The sequence below is a fragment of the Oncorhynchus tshawytscha genome, linkage group LG22 (genome assembly GCF_018296145.1).
Source record: "Oncorhynchus tshawytscha isolate Ot180627B linkage group LG22, Otsh_v2.0, whole genome shotgun sequence".
NCBI classification, from domain to species: Eukaryota; Metazoa; Chordata; class Actinopteri; order Salmoniformes; family Salmonidae; genus Oncorhynchus; species Oncorhynchus tshawytscha.
The window spans coordinates 46014249-46034401 of NC_056450.1; the positions used below are offsets into that span (position 1 = coordinate 46014249).

The following is a 20153-nucleotide window of genomic DNA, read 5'->3' on the forward strand; positions in this document are numbered from 1 at the left end:
TCTGCCGAAATTGTTGCCACCCCTATTACTAGCCTGTTCAACCTCTCTTTCGTGTCGTCTGAGATTCCCAAAGATTGGAAAGCAGCTGCGGTCATCCCCCTCTTCAAAGGGGGGGGCACTCTTGACCCAAACTGCTACAGACATATCTATCCTACCATGCCTTTCTAAGGTCTTCGAAAGCCAAGTCAACAAACAGATTACCGACTATTTCGAATCTCACCATACCTTCTCTGCTATGCAATCTGGTTTCAGAGCTGGTCATGGGTGCACCTCAGCCACGCTCAAGGTCCTAAACGATATCTTAACCGCCATCGATAAGAAACATTACTGTGCAGCTGTATTCATTGATCTGGCCAAGACTTTCGACTCTGTCAATCACCACATCCTCATCGGCAGACTCAACAGCCTTGGTTTCTCAAATGATTGCCTCGCCTGGTTCACCAACTACTTCTCTGATAGAGTTCAGTGTGTCAAATCGGAGGGTCTGCTCTCCGGACCTCTGGCAGTCTCTATGGGGGTGCCACAGGGTTCAATTCTTGGACCGACTCTCTTCTCTGTATACATCAATGAGGTCACTCTTGCTGCTGGTGAGTCTCTGATCCACCTCTACGCAGACGACACCATTCTGTATACTTCTGGCTCTTCTTTGGACACTGTGTTAACAACCCTCCAGGCAAGCTTCAATGCCATACAACTCTCCTTCCGTGGCCTCCAATTGCTCTTAAATACAAGTAAAACTAAATGCATGCTCTTCAACCGATCGCTACCTGCACCTACCCGCCTGTCCAACATCACTACTCTGGACAGCTCTGACTTAGAATACGTGGACAACTACAAATACTTAGGTGTCTGGTTAGACTGTAAACTCTCCTTCCAGACCCATATCAAACATCTCCAATCCAAAGTTAAATCTAGAATTGGCTTCCTATTTTGCAACATAGCATCCTTCACTCATGCTGCCAAACATACCCTTGTAAAACTGACCATCCTACCAATCCTCGACTTTGGCGATGTCATTTACAAAATAGCCTCCAACACTCTACTCAACAAATTGGATGCAGTCTATCACAGTGCAATCCGTTTTGTCACCAAAGCCCCATATACTACCCACCATTGCGACCTGTACGCTCTCGTTGGCTGGCCCTCTCTTCATACTCGTTGCCAAACCCACTGGCTCCATGTCATCTACAAGACCCTGCTAGGTAAAGTCCCCCCTTATCTCAGCTCGCTGGTCACCATAGCATCTCCCACCTGTAGCACACGCTCCAGCAGGTATATCTCTCTAGTCACCCCCAAAACCAATTATTTCTTTGGCCGCCTCTCCTTCCAGTTCTCTGCTGCCAATGACTGGAACGAACTACAAAAATCTCTGAAACTGGAAACACTTATCTCCCTCACTAGCTTTAAGCACCAACTGTCAGAGCAGCTCACAGATTACTGCACCTGTACATAGCCCACCTATAATTTAGCCCAAACAACTACCTCTTTCCCTACTGTATTTAATTAATTAATTTATTTTGCTCCTTTGCACCCCATTATTTTTATTTCTACTTTGCACATTCTTCCATTGCAAATCTACCATTCCAGTGTTTTACTTGCTATATTGTATTTACTTTGCCACCATGGCCTTTTTTTTGCCTTTACCTCCCTTCTCACCTCATTTGCTCACATCGTATATAGACTTGTTTATACTGTATTATTGTATTTACTTTGCCACCATGGCCATTTTTTTGCCCTTACCTCCCTTCTCACCTCGATGCTCACATCGTATATAGACTTGTTTATACTGTATTATTGACTGTATGTTTGTTTTACTCCGTGTAACTCTGTGTCGTTGTATCTGTCGAACTGCTTTGCTTTATCTTGGCCAGGTCGCAATTGTAAATGAGAACTTGTTCTCAACTTGCCTACCTGGTTAAATAAAGGTGAAATAAATAAATAAATAAAAACCCTGTTCTCCCCAATTAAGGTGCCACCAACCTCCTGTGCAGTGGGTGTACTATAGCAGGGTTGTATTTGGGGTGCTAGGGGCAGGGAGTGTGTCTAGGCCCCGGGGGTAAAATGGCTATGGGGAGGTGTAGGGGTTGATTTTGGAATACAGAAAGACTCCTTTTCTCATGTTAAAATCCCCAAATACATGATGTACCCGCCGTCCCAAATTTATCCACACATATATAACCTATCGGCACTGGTAATAGGTTGGCCACTTCCCCTGGCTTCATCACAGCCCTGGTCATGGCTAGAAGGGATACAGCTTTTGTCAAATTAACGTTAAAAATATACATTTAGTTAATTTTCGCTAACCTTTACTCTTTTCGAAACTAAACCTAATTCTCCTAACCTGCTACGAAAAGTCGTTATCCGACAAAAGCTGTGTCCATCTAGTCAAAAACCCTCCGCTTCCCTCCCACTTGTGTTGGTCCGTGAGGAAGTCGCAAGATGGCTGACAGAGCTCGGAGGTATGCTCCCTTCCTCCGCATGAAGTCGTGAGTTTGGAGGTATGCTCCCTTCCTCCGCATGAAGTCGTGAGTTTGGAGGTATGCTCCCTTCCTCCGCATGAAGTCGTGAGTTTGGAGGTATGCTCCCTTCCTCCGCATGAAGTCGTGAGTTTGGAGGTATGCTCCCTTCCTCCGCATGAAGTCGTGAGTTTGGAGGTATGCTCCCTTCCTCCGCATGAAGTCGTGAGTTTGGAGGTATGCTCCCTTCCTCCGCATGAAGTCGTGAGTTTGGAGGTATGCTCCCTTCCTCCGCATGAAGTCGTGAGTTTGGAGGTATGCTCCCTTCCTCCGCATGAAGTCGTGAGTTTGGAGGTATGCTCCCTTCCTCCGCATGAAGTCGTGAGTTTGGAGGTATGCTCCCTTCCTCCGCATGAAGTCGTGAGTTTGGAGGTATGCTCCCTTCCTCCGCATGAAGTCGTGAGTTTGGAGGTATGCTCCCTTCCTCCGCATGAAGTCGTGAGTTTGGAGGTAAGCGAGGGAGGCACTATCAGGCGTTTGTTTTTATTTAAGTTATTGCATTTCTCCAAACAGACCATTTCATTCCTGGGGACCCAGTTAGCTAAAAGCTCCTGTAGCTGGCTAACGGTATCAACATATACATTACCTAGTACATTACATCAGCTAGCACTTGCAATTTGAACGAGTCTAACATAAATATTTGCACCGTCAGGTTAAGTATTCCGCTGTAGTCATGTTCACTAACTAGATCATTCGCAGAGGGTTTCTTCGTGTGAACCAGGATTATAACTTTGGAGTTGGAAGCATCGTCCAAATCATAACTACGGATGGCCAGTCACATTTTCAGATGTTAACGGAACTATTTAACGAGACACTTCAGTTGTTTTGCTGGCAGTTTACCACAATACTACCAGGGATGGACACACACGACCAAATGTAGCAACGTTAGCCAGGTTGCTAGGCAGGGTTGGGGGGGCAACTGGCTACCGGCGACAACAGCCGTGTCGTCAGTCAGTTACTGTCAGAGAGACGAGTTAGTCAGCCGCCCGTTTCCAGCTAGCTACCGGATCGACACCACCCGAGCCTTCCCCCGGACAGACCCACCGGCTCAACAACACCGGGATGGGCGTGCAGGGCTTCCAGGACTATCTGGAGAAACGGTGTCCCGGGGCTGCCATCCCCGTGGACCTCCTCAAACTAGGCCGTACTGCGGGACGCCAGCACCACCACCCCGGCCCTCTTCCACCTCCGGCCCGGATACTCATCGATGCTGACTCCGGTCTGCAGCGTCTGTACGGCGGCTACCAGACGGACTGGGTGTGCGGCGGGGAGTGGAACGCCATGCTGGGATACCTGTCCGCTCTGTCCCAGGCCTGTCTGTACCAGGGCGGGCTGGAGCTGGTCGTGGTGTTCAACGGGACCCTGGGGAAGGAGCGGTGGCCGGAGTGGGCACGCCGGGCCCAGGGACAACGCCAGACGGCCCAGCTCATCGTTAACCACGTCGGCAGTAAGGCCACTCCGCCTCCCCGCGCCTGGTTCCTGCCCCCTGCCTGCCTCAGTCACTGTGTCCGCCTCGCCATGTTCCGCTTCAGAGTGCGGGTGAGTAACGAGCAGTAGCTGGCTAGCTAAGAATAAAGATATAGCAGATAAACACTAAGTCTGGTTTCTGGACTGATAATGAGGGGGAGGGGGAGTAAAAAAATCAATTGTAGTGATAAGAGGGGATGGTCAAGAGGCAGTGTTTGAGCCAGTGGCTGTGATAGAGGCAGGTCTCTGCAGGTGACATTTGTTTTTACAAGGAGCACATGTGCTTTAAGTTAAAAAATGTAGCTGCATACAATGTAGGACCACAATTAAAAATATGTAAGGTATTAATGTCATTTTGGCATTTTGTATAAAAAAAAAGTCACCTGGAGAGGCCTGCCTCTCTAACTGCCACAGTCGCTGGTTCAAGGACTGCCTGTTGACTGTTCCCTCTTAAATAGGCCGTCATTGTAAATAAGATTTTGTTCTTAACTAACTTGTCTTAAGGTTAAATAAAAAAATGTATTTAAAGAATTGTCAGTAATAACAAAATACAGGTTTTTAGAATACAAACAATATATTTGTATGATTGAGATATAACCAACATTGCACCTATGTGAATCCAAGCTACTTCATTGTCCTTTCTGTGCCACCATGTTTGCATACTACGGAAGCTGCGGGACAGCAAAGGAAGAATTACAATTATTACCTGGGTGATTTAAAAATAAATTCTAGTGCCACTGGTGCTCCCAAATTCCATATTTAAGAGCATATGCCCCCACAATGGTAATACTGTAGATCCCTGACAGGGTGCAGTGATGCAGAGGCTAATGCTTAACTAATGTGATATTGGTTGAATGTGGACTGACCTCTGGATGAACTACTACTGGACTGACTGACCTCTGGATGAACTACTACTGGACTGACTGACCTCTGGATGAACTACTACTGGACTGACTGACCTCTGGATGAACTACTACTGGACTGACTGACCTCTGGATGAACTACTACTGGACTGACTGACCTCTGGATGAACTACTACTGACTGATGACCTCTGGTGAACTACTACTGGACTGACTGACCTCTGGATGAACTACTAACTCTGACCTCTGGATGAACTACTACTGGACTGACTGACCTCTGGATGAATAGTGCACTATATATGGAATCTGCCCTAGTCTAAAGTAGTGCACTATATATGGAATCTGCCCTGGTCTAAAGTAGTGCACTATATATGGAATCTGCCCTGGTCTAAAGTAGTGCACTATATATGGAATCTGCCCTGGTCTAAAGTAGTGCACTATATATGGAATCTGCCCTGGTCTAAAGTAGTGCACTATATATGGAATCTGCCCTGGTCTAAAGTAGTGCACGAGCCTATACAGGGAATAGGGTGCCATTTGGATCCAGCTAGGGGTTACAGATTGGGATGAAATGTACACAGCTGTGCACTGTATACTTGTAGTGTTGCACGGTATACCGAAACTTCAGTCCTATTTACATACCAAAAACCCCTGTTTGGAACTAGAATTTGTAACGTTCCGTACTTCTGTCAAAGGTCTCGCATGATTGAATCCTTTAAGACTATATCAGCGTAGCTCCTTTTTATAGCGCGAAGAGCAAAGTACGTGCTCTGCTTAGGCCTACTCATTCATTGCTATAGCTGTCTGGGTTGCATTGTTAGCTCATCAAAAGGGACCATGGCTCTCTTCATGGGTGCTGTGTAAAACCATGGCGTTCTCCCAGAAGCTTGGGTGCTGTGTAAAACCATGGCGTTCTCCCAGAAGCTTGGGTGCTGTCTAAAACCATGGCTCTCTCCCAGAAGCTTGGGTGCTGTGTAAAACCATGGCGTTCTCCTAGAAGCTTGGGTGCTGTGTAAAATCATGGCTCTCTCCCAGAAGCTTGGGTGCTGTGTAAAACCATGGCTCTCTACCAGAAGCTTGGGTGCTGTGTAAAACCATGGCTCTCTCCCAGAAGCTTGGGTGCTGTGTAAAACCATGGCTCTCTACCAGAAGCTTGGTTGCTGTGTAAAACCATGGCGTTCTCCTAGAAGCTTGGGTGCTGTGTAAAACCATGGCGTTCTCCCAGAAGCTTGGGTGCTGTCTAAAACCATGGCTCTCTCCCAGAAGCTTGGGTGCTGTGTAAAACCATGGCGTTCTCCTAGAAGCTTGGGTGCTGTGTAAAATCATGGCTCTCTCCCAGAAGCTTGGGTGCTGTGTAAAACCATGGCTCTCTACCAGAAGCTTGGGTGCTGTGTAAACCATGGCTCTCTCCCAGAAGCTTGGGTGCTGTGTAAAACCATGGCTCTCTACCAGAAGCTTGGTTGCTGTGTAAAACCATGGCGTTCTCCTAGAAGCTTGGGTGCTGTGTAAAACCATGGCGTTCTCCTAGAAGCTTGGGTGCTGTGTAAAACCATGGCTCTCTCCCAGAAGCTTGGGTGCTGTGTAAAACCATGACATTCTCCTAAAAGCTTGGGTGCTGTGTAAAACCATGGCGTTCTCCTAGAAGCTGTGTAAAACCATGGCGTTCTCCTAGAAGCTGTGTAAAACCATGGCGTTCCCCCAGAAGCTTGGGTGCTGTGTAAAACCATGGCGTAGATTTCCTTGCTAGCTTGTAGCTGCATTTACTACCCTAGTACTTTGTTTCAAATATGCAAACCATAACACACAATGTTGATTGTTACCAAAAACGTTACTTCACTTGGTCTCCCTAGCCACCTAAAACTTATTCACTTGTTCATCTTCCTCACCTCCATCTGGTTTCAACTAGATTCCGTAGCCAGTCAGATTCAACAACCACATTCTGCCTTGTGAATGACATCATTAATTAAACAGCCCACACCTTTATAAAATATTGCCTCTTCTATGCAAATGTTGTTGATCAGTACAATAAAATGTTCTACTAGCAGCTGCCAATAAAATAATTCCTGTGGAAGGGATTGTTTGTCTGTAGCCCGATGATATCAGCCGAAACAAGCTAAATACTGAGTTTTAGGCGTTCACACTCCTATTGAATATGTATTCACCTGCATTGTGAATAGATCTAGGCTACATCTTCATTTAGCCAGTTTATCAATAGACATTTACCATTCAAATGATTTCCTTTTGTATTTAGATTTGTAAAAACAAAGTCAAATTGATTTGTATAATTGATTCATTAATGACGGTCTCTTGAAAATATTCATAATGTTCAAATGTAATGATATTGAGCTCAAGAGGCAGTAGCTGAGTTTGTCTGGATCAAGTGCCAGTCAGAGTTCTAGTATGGTGACAACACTAATAGGTAGTGGAGAGTAGCCCAGTAAATCAGTGATCGTGTTCATACATAATACTGTTCTTGCTGGGGTGGTCTTGTCAGTCTTCTACCCTCACTTCAACATAGGGACTAGAGGCTGGTCTTTGGTCACACACCTGGAACTAAACTTTTATATTTTAACAGCCCTGTTTGACCAGGTATACATTTATTTGTACCTTTTATTTATCTTGGCAAGTCAGTTAAGAACAAATTCTTGTTTTCAATGACACCCTAGTGGGCTATCTGCCTTGTTCAGGGGCAGAAAGACAGATTTTTACCTTGTCAGCTCAGGGATTCGATCTAGCAACCTTTCGGTTACTAGTCCAACGCTCTAACCACTAGGCTACCTGCCGCCCCAATACATGCATGTTGCTAAGGGTAACTACCTGGTTGTTCAGCATCACCATATGTTCAGATGAGGGTTGGCTGGGACCTGTTATGTTAATGAGTGCTGGGTGGGACCTGTCATGGTAATGAGTGCTGGGTGGGACCTGTCATGGTAATGAGTGCTGGGTGGGACCTGTCATGGTAATGAGTGCTGGGTGGGACCTGTCATGGTAATGAGTGCTGGGTGGGACCTGTCATGGTAATGAGTGCTGGGTGGGACCTGTCATGGTAATGAGTGCTGGGTGGGACCTGTCATGGTAATGAGTGCTGGGTGGGACCTGTCATGGTAATGAGTGCTGGGTGGGACCTGTCATGGTAATGAGTGCTGGGTGGGACCTGTCATGGTAATGAGTGCTGGGTGGGACCTGTCATGGTAATGAGTGCTGGGTGGGACCTGTCATGGTAATGAGTGCTGGGTGGGACCTGTCATGGTAATGAGTGCTGGGTGGGACCTGTCATGGTAATGAGTGCTGGGTGGGACCTGTCATGGTAATGAGTGCTGGGTGGGACCTGTCATGGTAATGAGTGCTGGGTGGGACCTGTCATGGTAATGAGTGCTGGGTGGGACCTGTCATGGTAATGAGTGCTGGGTGGGACCTGTCATGGTAATGAGTGCTGGGTGGGGCAGACTACTGGTGTACTTACTGTATCTTCTATACCATGGCACTTTGGTCAACGTTTCACCATGGTGGCCTTTCTACAGTGTTAGAGGATGGTTTAAGATGTGTAATATTGTATACGGATGTACGATATATTGGTGAATGTATCGGATATCTAGTTTAACGCCCCGAGGTGCAAAACCGATGTCAACACTGACGTGCATACCTATATAACATAAGTACGTGATGTAACGGGGCGGCAGGGTAGCCTAGTGGTTAGAGCGTGTGACTAGTAACCGGAAGGTTGCGAGTTCAAACCCCCGAGCTGACAATGTACAAATCTGTCGTTCTGCCCCTAAACAGGCAGTTAACCCACTGTTCCTAGGCCGTCATTGAACATAAGAATTTGTTCTTAACTGACTTGCCTGGTTAAATAAAGGTCAAATAAAATAAAAATGACGCCACAAACATTTTTTCCGCTATACGTGCTACACAGCATTCCTAAACTAACCCATAATGTCTGCTCTGTGGATCAAGCAGTCATTTGAAAGACTAACAAAATTTCAGCGAGACAACTCAAAGGTGAAATTTATTAAAGCCAAGATAATGGAATTCATTGTCCTTGACAATCAACCGTTCTCTGTCGTGTGTGATGTTGGCTTTCGCCGACCGGAGTTACACAGTAATGGCATCACTGCTATTAGCTTCACGACATACTACGGAACGCCGTTTGGGTCTTTGCGTGTCAAAAAGGGTACAGTAGCTCTGTCAAAGCTGTACAAAAAAGTCTACAAACACCGGCCACGAACGATGTGTTTACAATACCACGTTGGTAATAAAGCATCATTTGTTCGACTGCAACTTCTGGGGTGACTAGCTTCAACTTGGTACCTAGATAGCACCAATACAACCAGCCTGAAACAATGACCTGTAGAAACTGCAGTCATTTTCACTATTCTTAGCAATTATTTAGGAATCCTTGTAAGTATTGTTGTTTGCCTATTGAAATTGAACTTCAAATCAAATCAAATTTTATTTGTCACATACACATGGTTAGCAGATGTTAATGCGAGTGTAGCGAAATGCTTGTGCTTCTAGTTCCGACAATGCAGTAATAACGAACAAGTAATCTAACTAACAATTCCAAAAACTACTGTCTTATACACAGTGTAAGGGGATAAAGAATATGTACATAAGGATATATGAATGAGTGATGGTACAGAGCAGCATAGGCAAGATACAGTAGATGATATCGAGTACAGTATATACATATGAGATGAGTATGTAAACCAAGTGGCATGGTTAAAGTGGCTAGTGATACATGTATTACATAAGGATGCAGTCGATGATATAGAGTACAGTATCTACGTATGCATATGAGATGAATAATGTAGGGTAAGTAACATTATATAAGGTAGCATTGTTTAAAGTGGCTAGTGATATATTTACATCATTTCCCATCAATTCCCATTATTAAAGTGGCTGGAGTAGAGTCAGTGTCATTGACAGTGTGTTGGCAGTAGCCACTCAATGTTAGTGGTGGCTGTTTAACAGTCTGATGGCCTTGAGATAGAAGCTGTTTTTCAGTCTCTCGGTCCCAGCTTTGATGCAACTGTACTGACCTCGCCTTCTGGATGACAGCGGGGTGAACAGGCAGTGGCTCGGGTGGTTGATGTCCTTGATGATCTTTATGGCCTTCCTGTAGCATCGGGTGGTGTAGGTGTCCTGGAGGGCAGGTAGTTTGCCCCAGGTGATGCGTTGTGCAGACCTCACTACCCTCTGGAGAGCCTTACGGTTGAGGGCGGTGCAGTTGCCATACCAGGCGATGATACAGCCCGCCAGGATGCTCTCGATTGTGCATCTGTAGAAGTTTGTGAGTGCTTTTGGTGACGAGCCGAATTTCTTCAGCCTCCTGAGGTTGAAGAGGCGCTGCTGCGCCTTCCTCACGATGCTGTCTGTGTGAGTGGACCAATTCAGTTTGTCTGTGATGTGTATGCCGAGGAACTTAACTTGCTACCCTCTTGTTTTCAGATTAGCCTTGTTAAAATCCCCAGCTACAATGAATGCAGCCTCCGGATAAATCGTTTCCAGTTTGCAGAGAGTTAAATAAAGTTCGTTCAGAGCCATCGATGTGTCTGCTTGGGGGGATATATACGGCTGTGATTATAATCGAAGAGAATTCTCTTGGTAGATAATGCGGTCTACATTTGATTGTGAGGAATTCTAAATCAGGTGAACAGAAGGATTTGAGTTCCTGTATGTTTCTTTCATCACACCATGTCACGTTGGCCATGAGGCATACGCCCCCGCTGTTCTACTTAACCCTGTTGCCCAAAGCTAATGTTATAAGCAGTCAGCTAGCTTCATCTGGCTTCATCTGGCTCGACAGGACCGGCTAATGTGTTTTGAAGCTAGCCACAATAAGGACTGGCAAAATAGTGGAATTTGCGGTTTGCGTTAAAAATAAGTGTCATTGACAGTAATGCAAATTAATACAAATTGTAGAATTATGCCATACTTTTATTTTGAAGGCTAACTGCAAAGTCAACTATTGTGGCAACCTTATTGTGGCAAGCTTCACATAGATGGGTCCGACCACCATTAACCAAATAAGAACGGTCTTATAAATTAGGGTTATTTTAGATGATGACACCTAGCTATATGGTTAGGTAGTAGCTATAGCAAACTATATAGCTACTGAAACAGATGTCGTGTTATTTGACGAATCAAATAGTGTTCTCTGTTTTTGACACGCAAAGACCCAAACGGCGTTCCACAGAAACCCTGGTTGAGAAACGACTGAACAAATGAACAACGAAATAGCACAGCAAGTAAGTGAAAGAAATGGGTTTTGATGATGTTTTACTGGTAATGGGGACATATGTAAATGCCAACAAAATAACTTTTTGGTCAGTGTGTGTGTAAAACCTTTTATTTAACTAGGCAAGTCGGTTAGGAACAAATTCTTATTTACAATGACGACCTACCCCGGCTAAACCCGGACAACGCTGGGCCAAGTGTGCGCCGCACTATGGGACTCCCAATCACGGCCGGATGTGATACAGCCTGGATTCGAACCAGGAACTGTAGTCACGCCTCTTGCAGTGCCTTAGACCGCTGCGTCCGTGTTAACTATTTAACTGTACTAGAATGCTTAAAAGGCCGCTAAAATTGTAAATATCGGTAATCGGTAGCGGTTTTTTTTTTTTGACAGGGAAAATATTGGATATCAGTATCGTCCAAAAATGACATATCGGTGCATCACTAATATTGTATTATCCAGGTTGTCCAGACGTTGGAGGACCACCACCAGGAGGTGCTGTCCCTCTACAGGGACTTTGGTTTCTGCGGCCTGATCGCCCAGGACTCAGAGTTTGCTCTCTGCAACGTGCCTGCCTACTTCTCCTCGCATGCCCTCAAACTGTCCTGGAACGGCAAGAACCTGACCACCCACCAGTACCTGCTCTCTGAAGCAGCCAGACAGCTGGGTCTGAAGACACAACAACTGCCCTACTTCGCTGCTCTGCTGGGTAGGTACAGTACCTTCAGAAAGTATTCATACCTAAAATTCCACATTTTGTGTTAAAGCCTGAATTCCAAAAGGATATCTTTTCTCTCACCGATCTACACACAATACCCCACAATAACAAAGTGAAAACATGTTTTTAGAAATGTTAGCAAAGTTATTGAAAATTAAATACAGAAATATTGTATTTACATAAATATCCACACACCTGAGTTAACACTTTGTAGAAGCACCTTTGGCGAATAAAAGATCCCAGAAATGTTCAATTACACACAAAAAGCTTATTTCTCTAAAATGTTCTTAACACATCCATCCAGCTGACCGGTGGGGCATATCAAGAAGCTGATTAAACAGCATGATCATTACACAGGTGCACCTTGTGCTGGGGACAATAAAAGGCCACTCTAAAATGTGCAGTTTTGTCTCACAACGCTACAGATGTCTGAAGTTTTAAGGAGCATGCAATTGGCATGCTGACTGCAGGAATGCCCACCAGAGCTGTTGCCAGAGATTTGAATGTTCATTTCTCTACCACAAGAGAAAGGGGATACCTAGTCAGTTGCTACCGGTAGCCTGTATGGTTAACGCTTTTCAGAAAATGGAATGTGGCCCCTCGAAAGCACCTCGGCTACAGAAGGTTTGTTTTAAATGCCAACATGAAACCTCTATGAACAGACATTTTATTTGTCTGTAAAGGAATGCCGCTTCTGAAGCATGACTAAAGCCCGTCACTAGGCAACCAGAACTGTCAATCAAATAATATCTCCCAAAATAGAACTTTAAAGTTTGTTAAATACTGTGACTTAGTAGAAATAAAATTTATCTAGCTACTCTACCATAAAACACCACAGCAGCACATCAATCAGCGATGTTTATTGTCAGGGAAACAATACAGAACATTTTACGCAAGAGCAGAATTCTGTCTGAGAAGGTACAGACCTGATGCAGCGCTTAAATTATTATATATATATTTTTTTTAATGGCAAAGTTAACAATTGTTGCTATCGACACATGTTTCTGTAGCTGCGTTTTGTAAAGGGTTGTGGTAGAATAACTTAATTACCCGGTCATAGCCAATATTCTACATTGTAAATTGATGTGATTTTTTAATTTATTTTCTTAGTTTTAACAGAAAACCGATAAACAATGGCCGTTTAAACATTAAGCAAAATTGTCAATTTGTCACATCCATAGTGTTAGCTGACATTAGCAAGCAAACTAGCTAACAACAAAAAAAGGTTAGGAAGTCAACTGCATGGTAATGCCCACAATACACTTTCGCAAGCTGATTGTGTACAACAGGTATTCCCAAACTGGGGTAAATAAAAGTGATTCACATTTTAAAAATGTAAAAAAAACAAAATGATTTAATTCCTTTAAAGTAAAGTATTGACATGTTCAATAGACTTTTCCCAGCCGCCTCTAACGGTCCCTGCTCTCTCCTTCCTTTCTACCTGGTGGCGAAACTCGAGTCGCACCGCATCTGCCTCATGCACAAATCCATGCTGTTCCTGTGGTATAGTGTGTGTGTGTGGCAGGCTTACAATGATGGCAAAAAGCAATATTTGAGAGTTCGTTGACCCTGGTGCTAGAGGGGGTACGCAGCTGGAGGTTGACTGAAGGGATACGGGACTATAACAAGTTTGGGAACCACTGGTGTACAATATGCATGAAACAGTATTCAATGGTTTGCAGTGAGGGACTTCCAATGTGTCAAGCCTACGAGAGGCTAGCTGAGCTAGAAACAGTTGGCTAGAAAAACAACTATTCAGTCAAAGAAGCATGAAATTGTTAATTTGCTAGCAACAGAAAGCAGACAATTCCTTTCAAACAGATATGGCTATATATGGTTGTAACATCTACAGAAGATACAGGAATGCCAATGGAGGTGTTGCTGTTTATATTCCGGTTAGGCATTCTCCCATAAAGAAACTGACTTAACTGTCAAATCCCCATGGATAGATGATTAATTGATAAACTGGCTGAAAGAGATGCGGCTAAGGGAATGACAAATACGTCTGGCAACACAGCAGATTGGCAAAGATACAATACATTGACAAATGACTTGACTTAACCTCTCTGGGATCGTTCGGGACGCTAGCGTCCCACCTCGCCAAAAGCCAGTAAAAGTGCAGGGTGCCAAATTCAAAACAGAAATCTCATAATTAAAATTCCTCAACCATACAAGTATTTTACACCATTTTAAAGATACACTTCTCGTTAATCCAACCACAGTATCCGATTTCAAAAAGGCTTTATGGCTAAAGCCAACATATCATTATGTTAGGTCAGCAAATAGTCACAGAAAGCATTCAGCCATTTTCCAACCAAAGAGAGGTGTCACAAAAAGCAGAAATATAGATAAAATGAATCACTAACCTTTGACGACCTTCATCGGATGACACTCCCAGGACTCAATGTTACACAATACATGCATGTTTTGTTCGATCAAGTTCATATTTATATCCAAAAACCTCAGTTTACATTGGCGCCATGTTCAGAAATGCCTCCAAAACATCCGGAGAAATTGCAGAGAGCCACATCAAATAACAGAAATACTTTGAAAGATACATGTTTTACATAAAATTAAAGAACTTTTTCTTTTTTTTCTTTCACCTTTTATTTAACCAGGTAGGCCAGTGGAGAACACCTTTATTTAACCAGGTAGGCTAGTGGAGAACACCTTTATTTAACCAGGTAGGCTAGTGGAGAACACCTTTATTTAACCAGGTAGGCTAGTGGAGAACACCTTTATTTAACCAGGTAGGCTAGTGGAGAACACCTTTATTTAACCAGGTAGGCTAGTGTAGAACACCTTTATTTAACCAGGTAGGCCAGTGGAGAACACCTTTATTTAACCAGGTAGGCTAGTGGAGAACACCTTTATTTAACCAGGTAGGCTAGTAGGCTAGTGGAGAACACCTTTATTTAACCAGGTAGGCTAGTGGAGAACACCTTTATTTAACCAGGTAGGCTAGTGGAGAACACCTTTATTTAACCAGGTAGGCTAGTGGAGAACACCTTTATTTAACCAGGTAGGCCAGTGGAGAACACCTTTATTTAACCAGGTAGGCTAGTTGAGAACACCTTTATTTAACCAGGTAGTGTAACGGTTTTCTAGTGGTGATGATGGAGAGTCGGACCAAACTGCAGCGTGTCGATTGAGATTCATGTTTAATCAAACAAAGAAACACGAACACTACACAAAACAATAAACGTAATCGAAACCGAAACAGCCTATCTAGTGCAAACTAACCGAGAGTACACATAGGACACTAAGGACAATCACCCACGACAAACTCAAAGAATATGGCTGCCTAAATATGGTTCCCAATCAGAGACAACGATAAGCACCTGCCTCTGATTGAGAACCACTCCAGACAGCCATAGACTTTGCTAGATAACCCACTAAGCTACAATCCCAATACCACCACCAAAACCCCAAGACAAACACACCACAATTACAAAAACCCCATGCCACACCCTGGCCTGACCAAATACATAAAGATAAACACAAAATACTTTGACCAGGGCGTGACAGGTAGACCAGTTGAGAACACCTTTATTTAACCAGGTAGGCTAGTTGAGAACAAGTTCTCATTTACAACTGCGACCTGGCCAAGATAAAGCATAGCAGTGTGAACAGACAACACAGAGTTACACATGGAGTAAACAATTAACAAGTCAATAACACAGTAGAAAACAAAGGGGGAGTCTATATACATTGTGTGCAAAAGGCATGAGGAGGTAGGCGAATAATTACAATTTTGCAGATTAATAACACTGGAGTGATAAATGATCAGATGGTCATGTACAGGTAGAGATATTGGTGAGCAGAAAAGTAAATAAATAAAAACAGTATGGGGATGAGGTAGGTAAAAATGGGTGGGCTATTTACCGATAGACTATGTACAGCTGCAGCGATCGGTTAACTGCTCAGATAGCAGATGTTTGAAGTTAGTGAGGGAGATAAAAGTCTCCAACTTCAGCGATTTTTGCAATTCGTTCCAGTCACAGGCAGCAGAGAACTGGAACGAAAGACGGCCAAATGAGGTGTTGGCTTTCGGGATGATCAGTGAGATACACCTGCTGGAGCGCGTGCTACGGATGGGTGTTGCCATCGTGACCAGTGAACTGAGATAAGGCGGAGCTTTACCTAGCATGGACTTGTAGATGACCTGGAGCCAGTGGGTCTGGCGACGAATATGTAGCGAGGGCCAGCCGACTAGAGCATACAAGTCGCAGTGGTGGGTGGTATAAGGTGCTTTAGTGACAAAACGGATGGCACTGTGATAAACTGCATCCAGTTTACTGAGTAGAGTGTTGGAAGCAATTTTGTAGATGAAATCGCCGAGGATCGGTAGGATAGTCAGTTTTACTAGGGTAAGTTTGGCGGCGTGAGTGAAGGAGGCTTTGTTGCGGAATAGAAAGCCGACTCTTGATTTGATTTTCGATTGGAGATGTTTGATATAAGTCTGGAAGGAGAGTTTACAGTCTAGCCAGACACCTAGGTACTTATAGATGTCCACATATTCAAGGTCGGAACCATCCAGGGTGGTGATGCTGGTCAGGCGTGCGGGTGCAGGCAGCGAACGGTTGAAATGCATGCATTTGGTTTTACTAGCGTTTAAGAGCAGTTGGAGGCCACGGAAGGAGTGTTGTATGGCATTGAAGCTCGTTTGGAGGTTAGATGGCACAGTGTCCAAGGACGGGCCGGAAGTATATAGAATGGTGTCGTCTGCGTAGAGGTGGATCAGGGAATCGCCCGCAGCAAGAGCAACATCATTGATATATATACAGAGAAAAGAGTCGGCCCGAGGATTGAACCCTGTGGCACCCCCATAGAGACTGCCAGAGGACCGGACAGCATGCCCTCCGATTTGACACACTGAACTCTGTCTGCAAAGTCATTGGTGAACCAGGAAAGGCCGTCATCCGAAAAACCGAGGCTACTGAGTCTGCCGATAAGAATATGGTGATTGACAGAGTCGAAAGCCTTGGCAAGATCGATAAAGACGGCTGCACAGTACTGTCTTTTATCGATGGCGGTTATGATATCGTTTAGTACCTTGAGCGTGGCTGAGGTGCACCCGTGGCCGGCTCGGAAACCAGATTGCACAGCGGAGAAGGTACGGTGGGATTCGAGATGGTCAGTGACCTGTTTGTTGACTTGGCTTTCGAAGACCTTAGATAGGCAGGGCAGGATCAAATCAAATCAAATCAAATCAAATTTTATTTGTCACATACACATGGTTAGCAGATGTTAATGCGAGTGTAGCGAAATGCTTGTGCTTCTAGTTCCGACAATGCAGTAATAACGAGCAAGTAATCTAACTAACAATTCAAAAAAAAACTACTGTCATACACAGTGTAAGGGGATAAAGAATATGTACATAAGGATATATGAATGAGTGATGGTACAGAGCAACATAGGCAAGATACAGTAGATGATATCGAGTACAGTATATACATATGAGATGTATGTAAACCAAGTGGCATAGTTAAAGTGGCTAGTGATACATGTATTACATAAGGATGCAGTCGATGATGTAGAGTACAGTATCAACGTATGCATGAGATGAACAATGTAGGGTAAGTAACATTATATAAGGTAGCATTGTTTAAAGTGGCTAGTGATATATTTACAACATTTCCCATCAATTCCCATGATTAAAGTGGCTGGAGTAGAGTCAGTGTCATTGACAGTGTGTTGGCAGTAGCCACTCAATGTTAGTGGTGGCTGTTTAACAGTCTGATGGCCTTGAGATAGAAGCTGTTTTTCAGTCTCTCGGTCCCAGCTTTGATGCACCTGTACTGACCTCGCCTTCTGGATGGCAGCGGGGTGAACAGGCAGTGGCTCGGGTGGTTGATGTCCTTGATGATCTTTATGGCCTTCCTGTAGCATCGGGTGGTGTAGGTGTCCTGGAGGGCAGGTAGTTTGCCCCCGGTGATGCGTTGTGCAGACCTCACTACCCTCTGGAGAGCCTTACGGTTGAGGGCGGTGCAGTTGCCATACCAGGCGGTGATACAGCCCGCCAGGATGCTCTCGATTGTGCATCTGTAGAAGTTTGTGAGTGCTTTTGGTGACAAGCCGAATTTCTTCAGCCTCCTGAGGTTGAAGAGGCGCTGCTGCGCCTTCCTCACGATGCTGTCTGTGTGAGTGGACCAATTCAGTTTGTCTGTGATGTGTATGCCGAGGAACTTAAAACTTGCTACCCTCTCCACTACTGTTCCATCGATGTGGATGGGGGTGTTCCCTCTGCTGTTTCCTGAAGTCCACAATCATCTCCTTAGTTTTGTTGACGTTGAGTGTGAGGTTATTTTCCTGACACCACACTCCGAGGGCCCTCACCTCCTCCCTGTAGGCCGTCTCGTCGTTGTTGGTAATCAAGCCTACCACTGTTGTGTCGTCCGCAAACTTGATGATTGAGTTGGAGGCGTGCATGGCCACGCAGTCGTGGGTGAACAGGGAGTACAGGAGAGGGCTCAGAACGCACCCTTGTGGGGCCCCAGTGTTGAGGATCAGCGGGGAGGAGATGTTGTTGCCTACCCTCACCACCTGGGGGCGGCCCGTCAGGAAGTCCAGTACCCAGTTGCACAGGGCGGGGTCGAGACCCAGGGTCTCGAGCTTGATGACGAGCTTGGAGGGTACTATGGTGTTGAATGCCGAGCTGTAGTCGATGAACAGCATTCTCACATAGGTATTCCTCTTGTCCAGATGGGTTAGGGCAGTGTGCAGTGTGGTTGAGATTGCATCGTCTGTGGACCTATTTGGGCGGTAAGCAAATTGGAGTGGGTCAAGGGTGTCAGGTAGGGTGGAGGTGATATGGTCCTTGACTAGTCTCTCAAAGCACTTCATGATGACGGATGTGAGTGCTACGGGGCGGTAGTCGTTTAGCTCAGTTACCTTAGCTTTCTTGGGAACAGGAACAATGGTGGCCCTCTTGAAGCATGTGGGAACAGCAGACTGGTATAGGGATTGATTGAATATGTCCGTAAACACACCGGCCAGCTGGTCTGCGCATGCTCTGAGGGCGCGGCTGGGGATGCCGTCTGGGCCTGCAGCCTTGCGAGGGTTAACACGTTTAAATGTCTTACTCACTTCGGCTGCAGTGAAGGAGAGACCGCATGTTTCCGTTGCAGGCCGTGTCAGTGGCACTGTATTGTCCTCAAAGCGGGCAAAAAGTTATTTAGTCTGCCTGGGAGCAAGACATCCTGGTCCGTGACTGGGCTGGGTTTCTTCCTGTAGTCCATGATTGACTGTAGACCCTGCCACATGCCTCTTGTGTCTGAGCCGTTGAATTGAGATTCTACTTTGTCTCTGTACTGGCACTTAGCTTGTTTGATAGCCTTGCGGAGGGAATAGCTGCACTGTTTGTATTCAGTCATGTTACCAGACACCTTGCCCTGATTAAAAGCAGTGGTTCGTGCCTTCAGTTTCACACGAATGCTGCCATCAATCCACGGTTTCTGGTTAGGGAATGTTTTAATCGTTGCTATGGGAACGACATCTTCAACGCACGTTCTAATGAACTCGCACACCGTATCAGCATATTCGTCAATGTTGTTGTCTGACGCAATACGAAACATCTCCCAGTCCACGTGATGGAAGCAGTCTTGGAGTGTGGAGTCAGCTTGGTCGGACCAGCGTTGGACAGACCTCAGCGTGGGAGCTTCTTGTTTTAGTTTCTGTCTGTAGGCAGGGATCAACAAAATGGAGTCGTGGTCAGCTTTTCCGAAAGGGGGCGGGGCAGGGCCTTATATGCGTTGCGGAAGTTAGAGTAACAATGATCCAGGGTCTTTCCACCCCTGGTTGCACAATCGATATGCTGATAAAATTTAGGGAGTCTTGTTTTCAGATTAGCCTTGTTAAAATCCCCAGCTACAATGAATGCAGCCTCCGGATAAATCGTTTACAGTTTGCAGAGAGTTAAATAAAGTTCGTTCAGAGCCATCGATGTGTCTGCTTGGGGGATATATACGGCTGTGATTATAATCGAAGAGAATTCTCTTGGTAGATAATGCGGTCTACATTTGATTGTGAGGAATTCTAAATCAGGTGAACAGAAGGATTTGAGTTCCTGTATGTTTCTTTCATCACACCATGTCACGTTAGTCATAAGGCATACGCCCCCGCCCCTCTTCTTACCAGAAAGATGTTTGTTTCTGTCGGCGCGATGCGTGGAGAAACCCGTTGGCTGCACCGCTTCGGATTGCGTCTCTCCAGTTAGCCATGTTTCCGTGAAGCAAAGAACGTTACAGTCTCTGATGTCCCTCTGGAATGCTACCCTTGCTCGGATTTCATCAACCTTGTTGTCAAGAGACTGGACATTGGCAAGAAGAATGCTAGGGAGTGGTGCACGATG

General features: G+C 45.1%; 1 protein-coding gene across 1 annotated transcript in view; it reads left to right on the forward strand.

Moving 5' to 3' along the window:
* The first annotated feature begins 3574 nt into the window (after positions 1–3574).
* The window catches only part of LOC112222422 (constitutive coactivator of PPAR-gamma-like protein 2), a 130521-nt gene continuing 113942 nt past the window's right edge, over positions 3575–20153 (forward strand). Inside the window, exons 1-2 of the mRNA XM_042304355.1 lie at positions 3575–4055; positions 11545–11791. Of these exons, the coding sequence (XP_042160289.1) occupies positions 3579–4055; positions 11545–11791 (724 nt within the window). The 5' untranslated portion in view covers positions 3575–3578. The remainder of the gene's footprint in view (positions 4056–11544; positions 11792–20153) is intronic.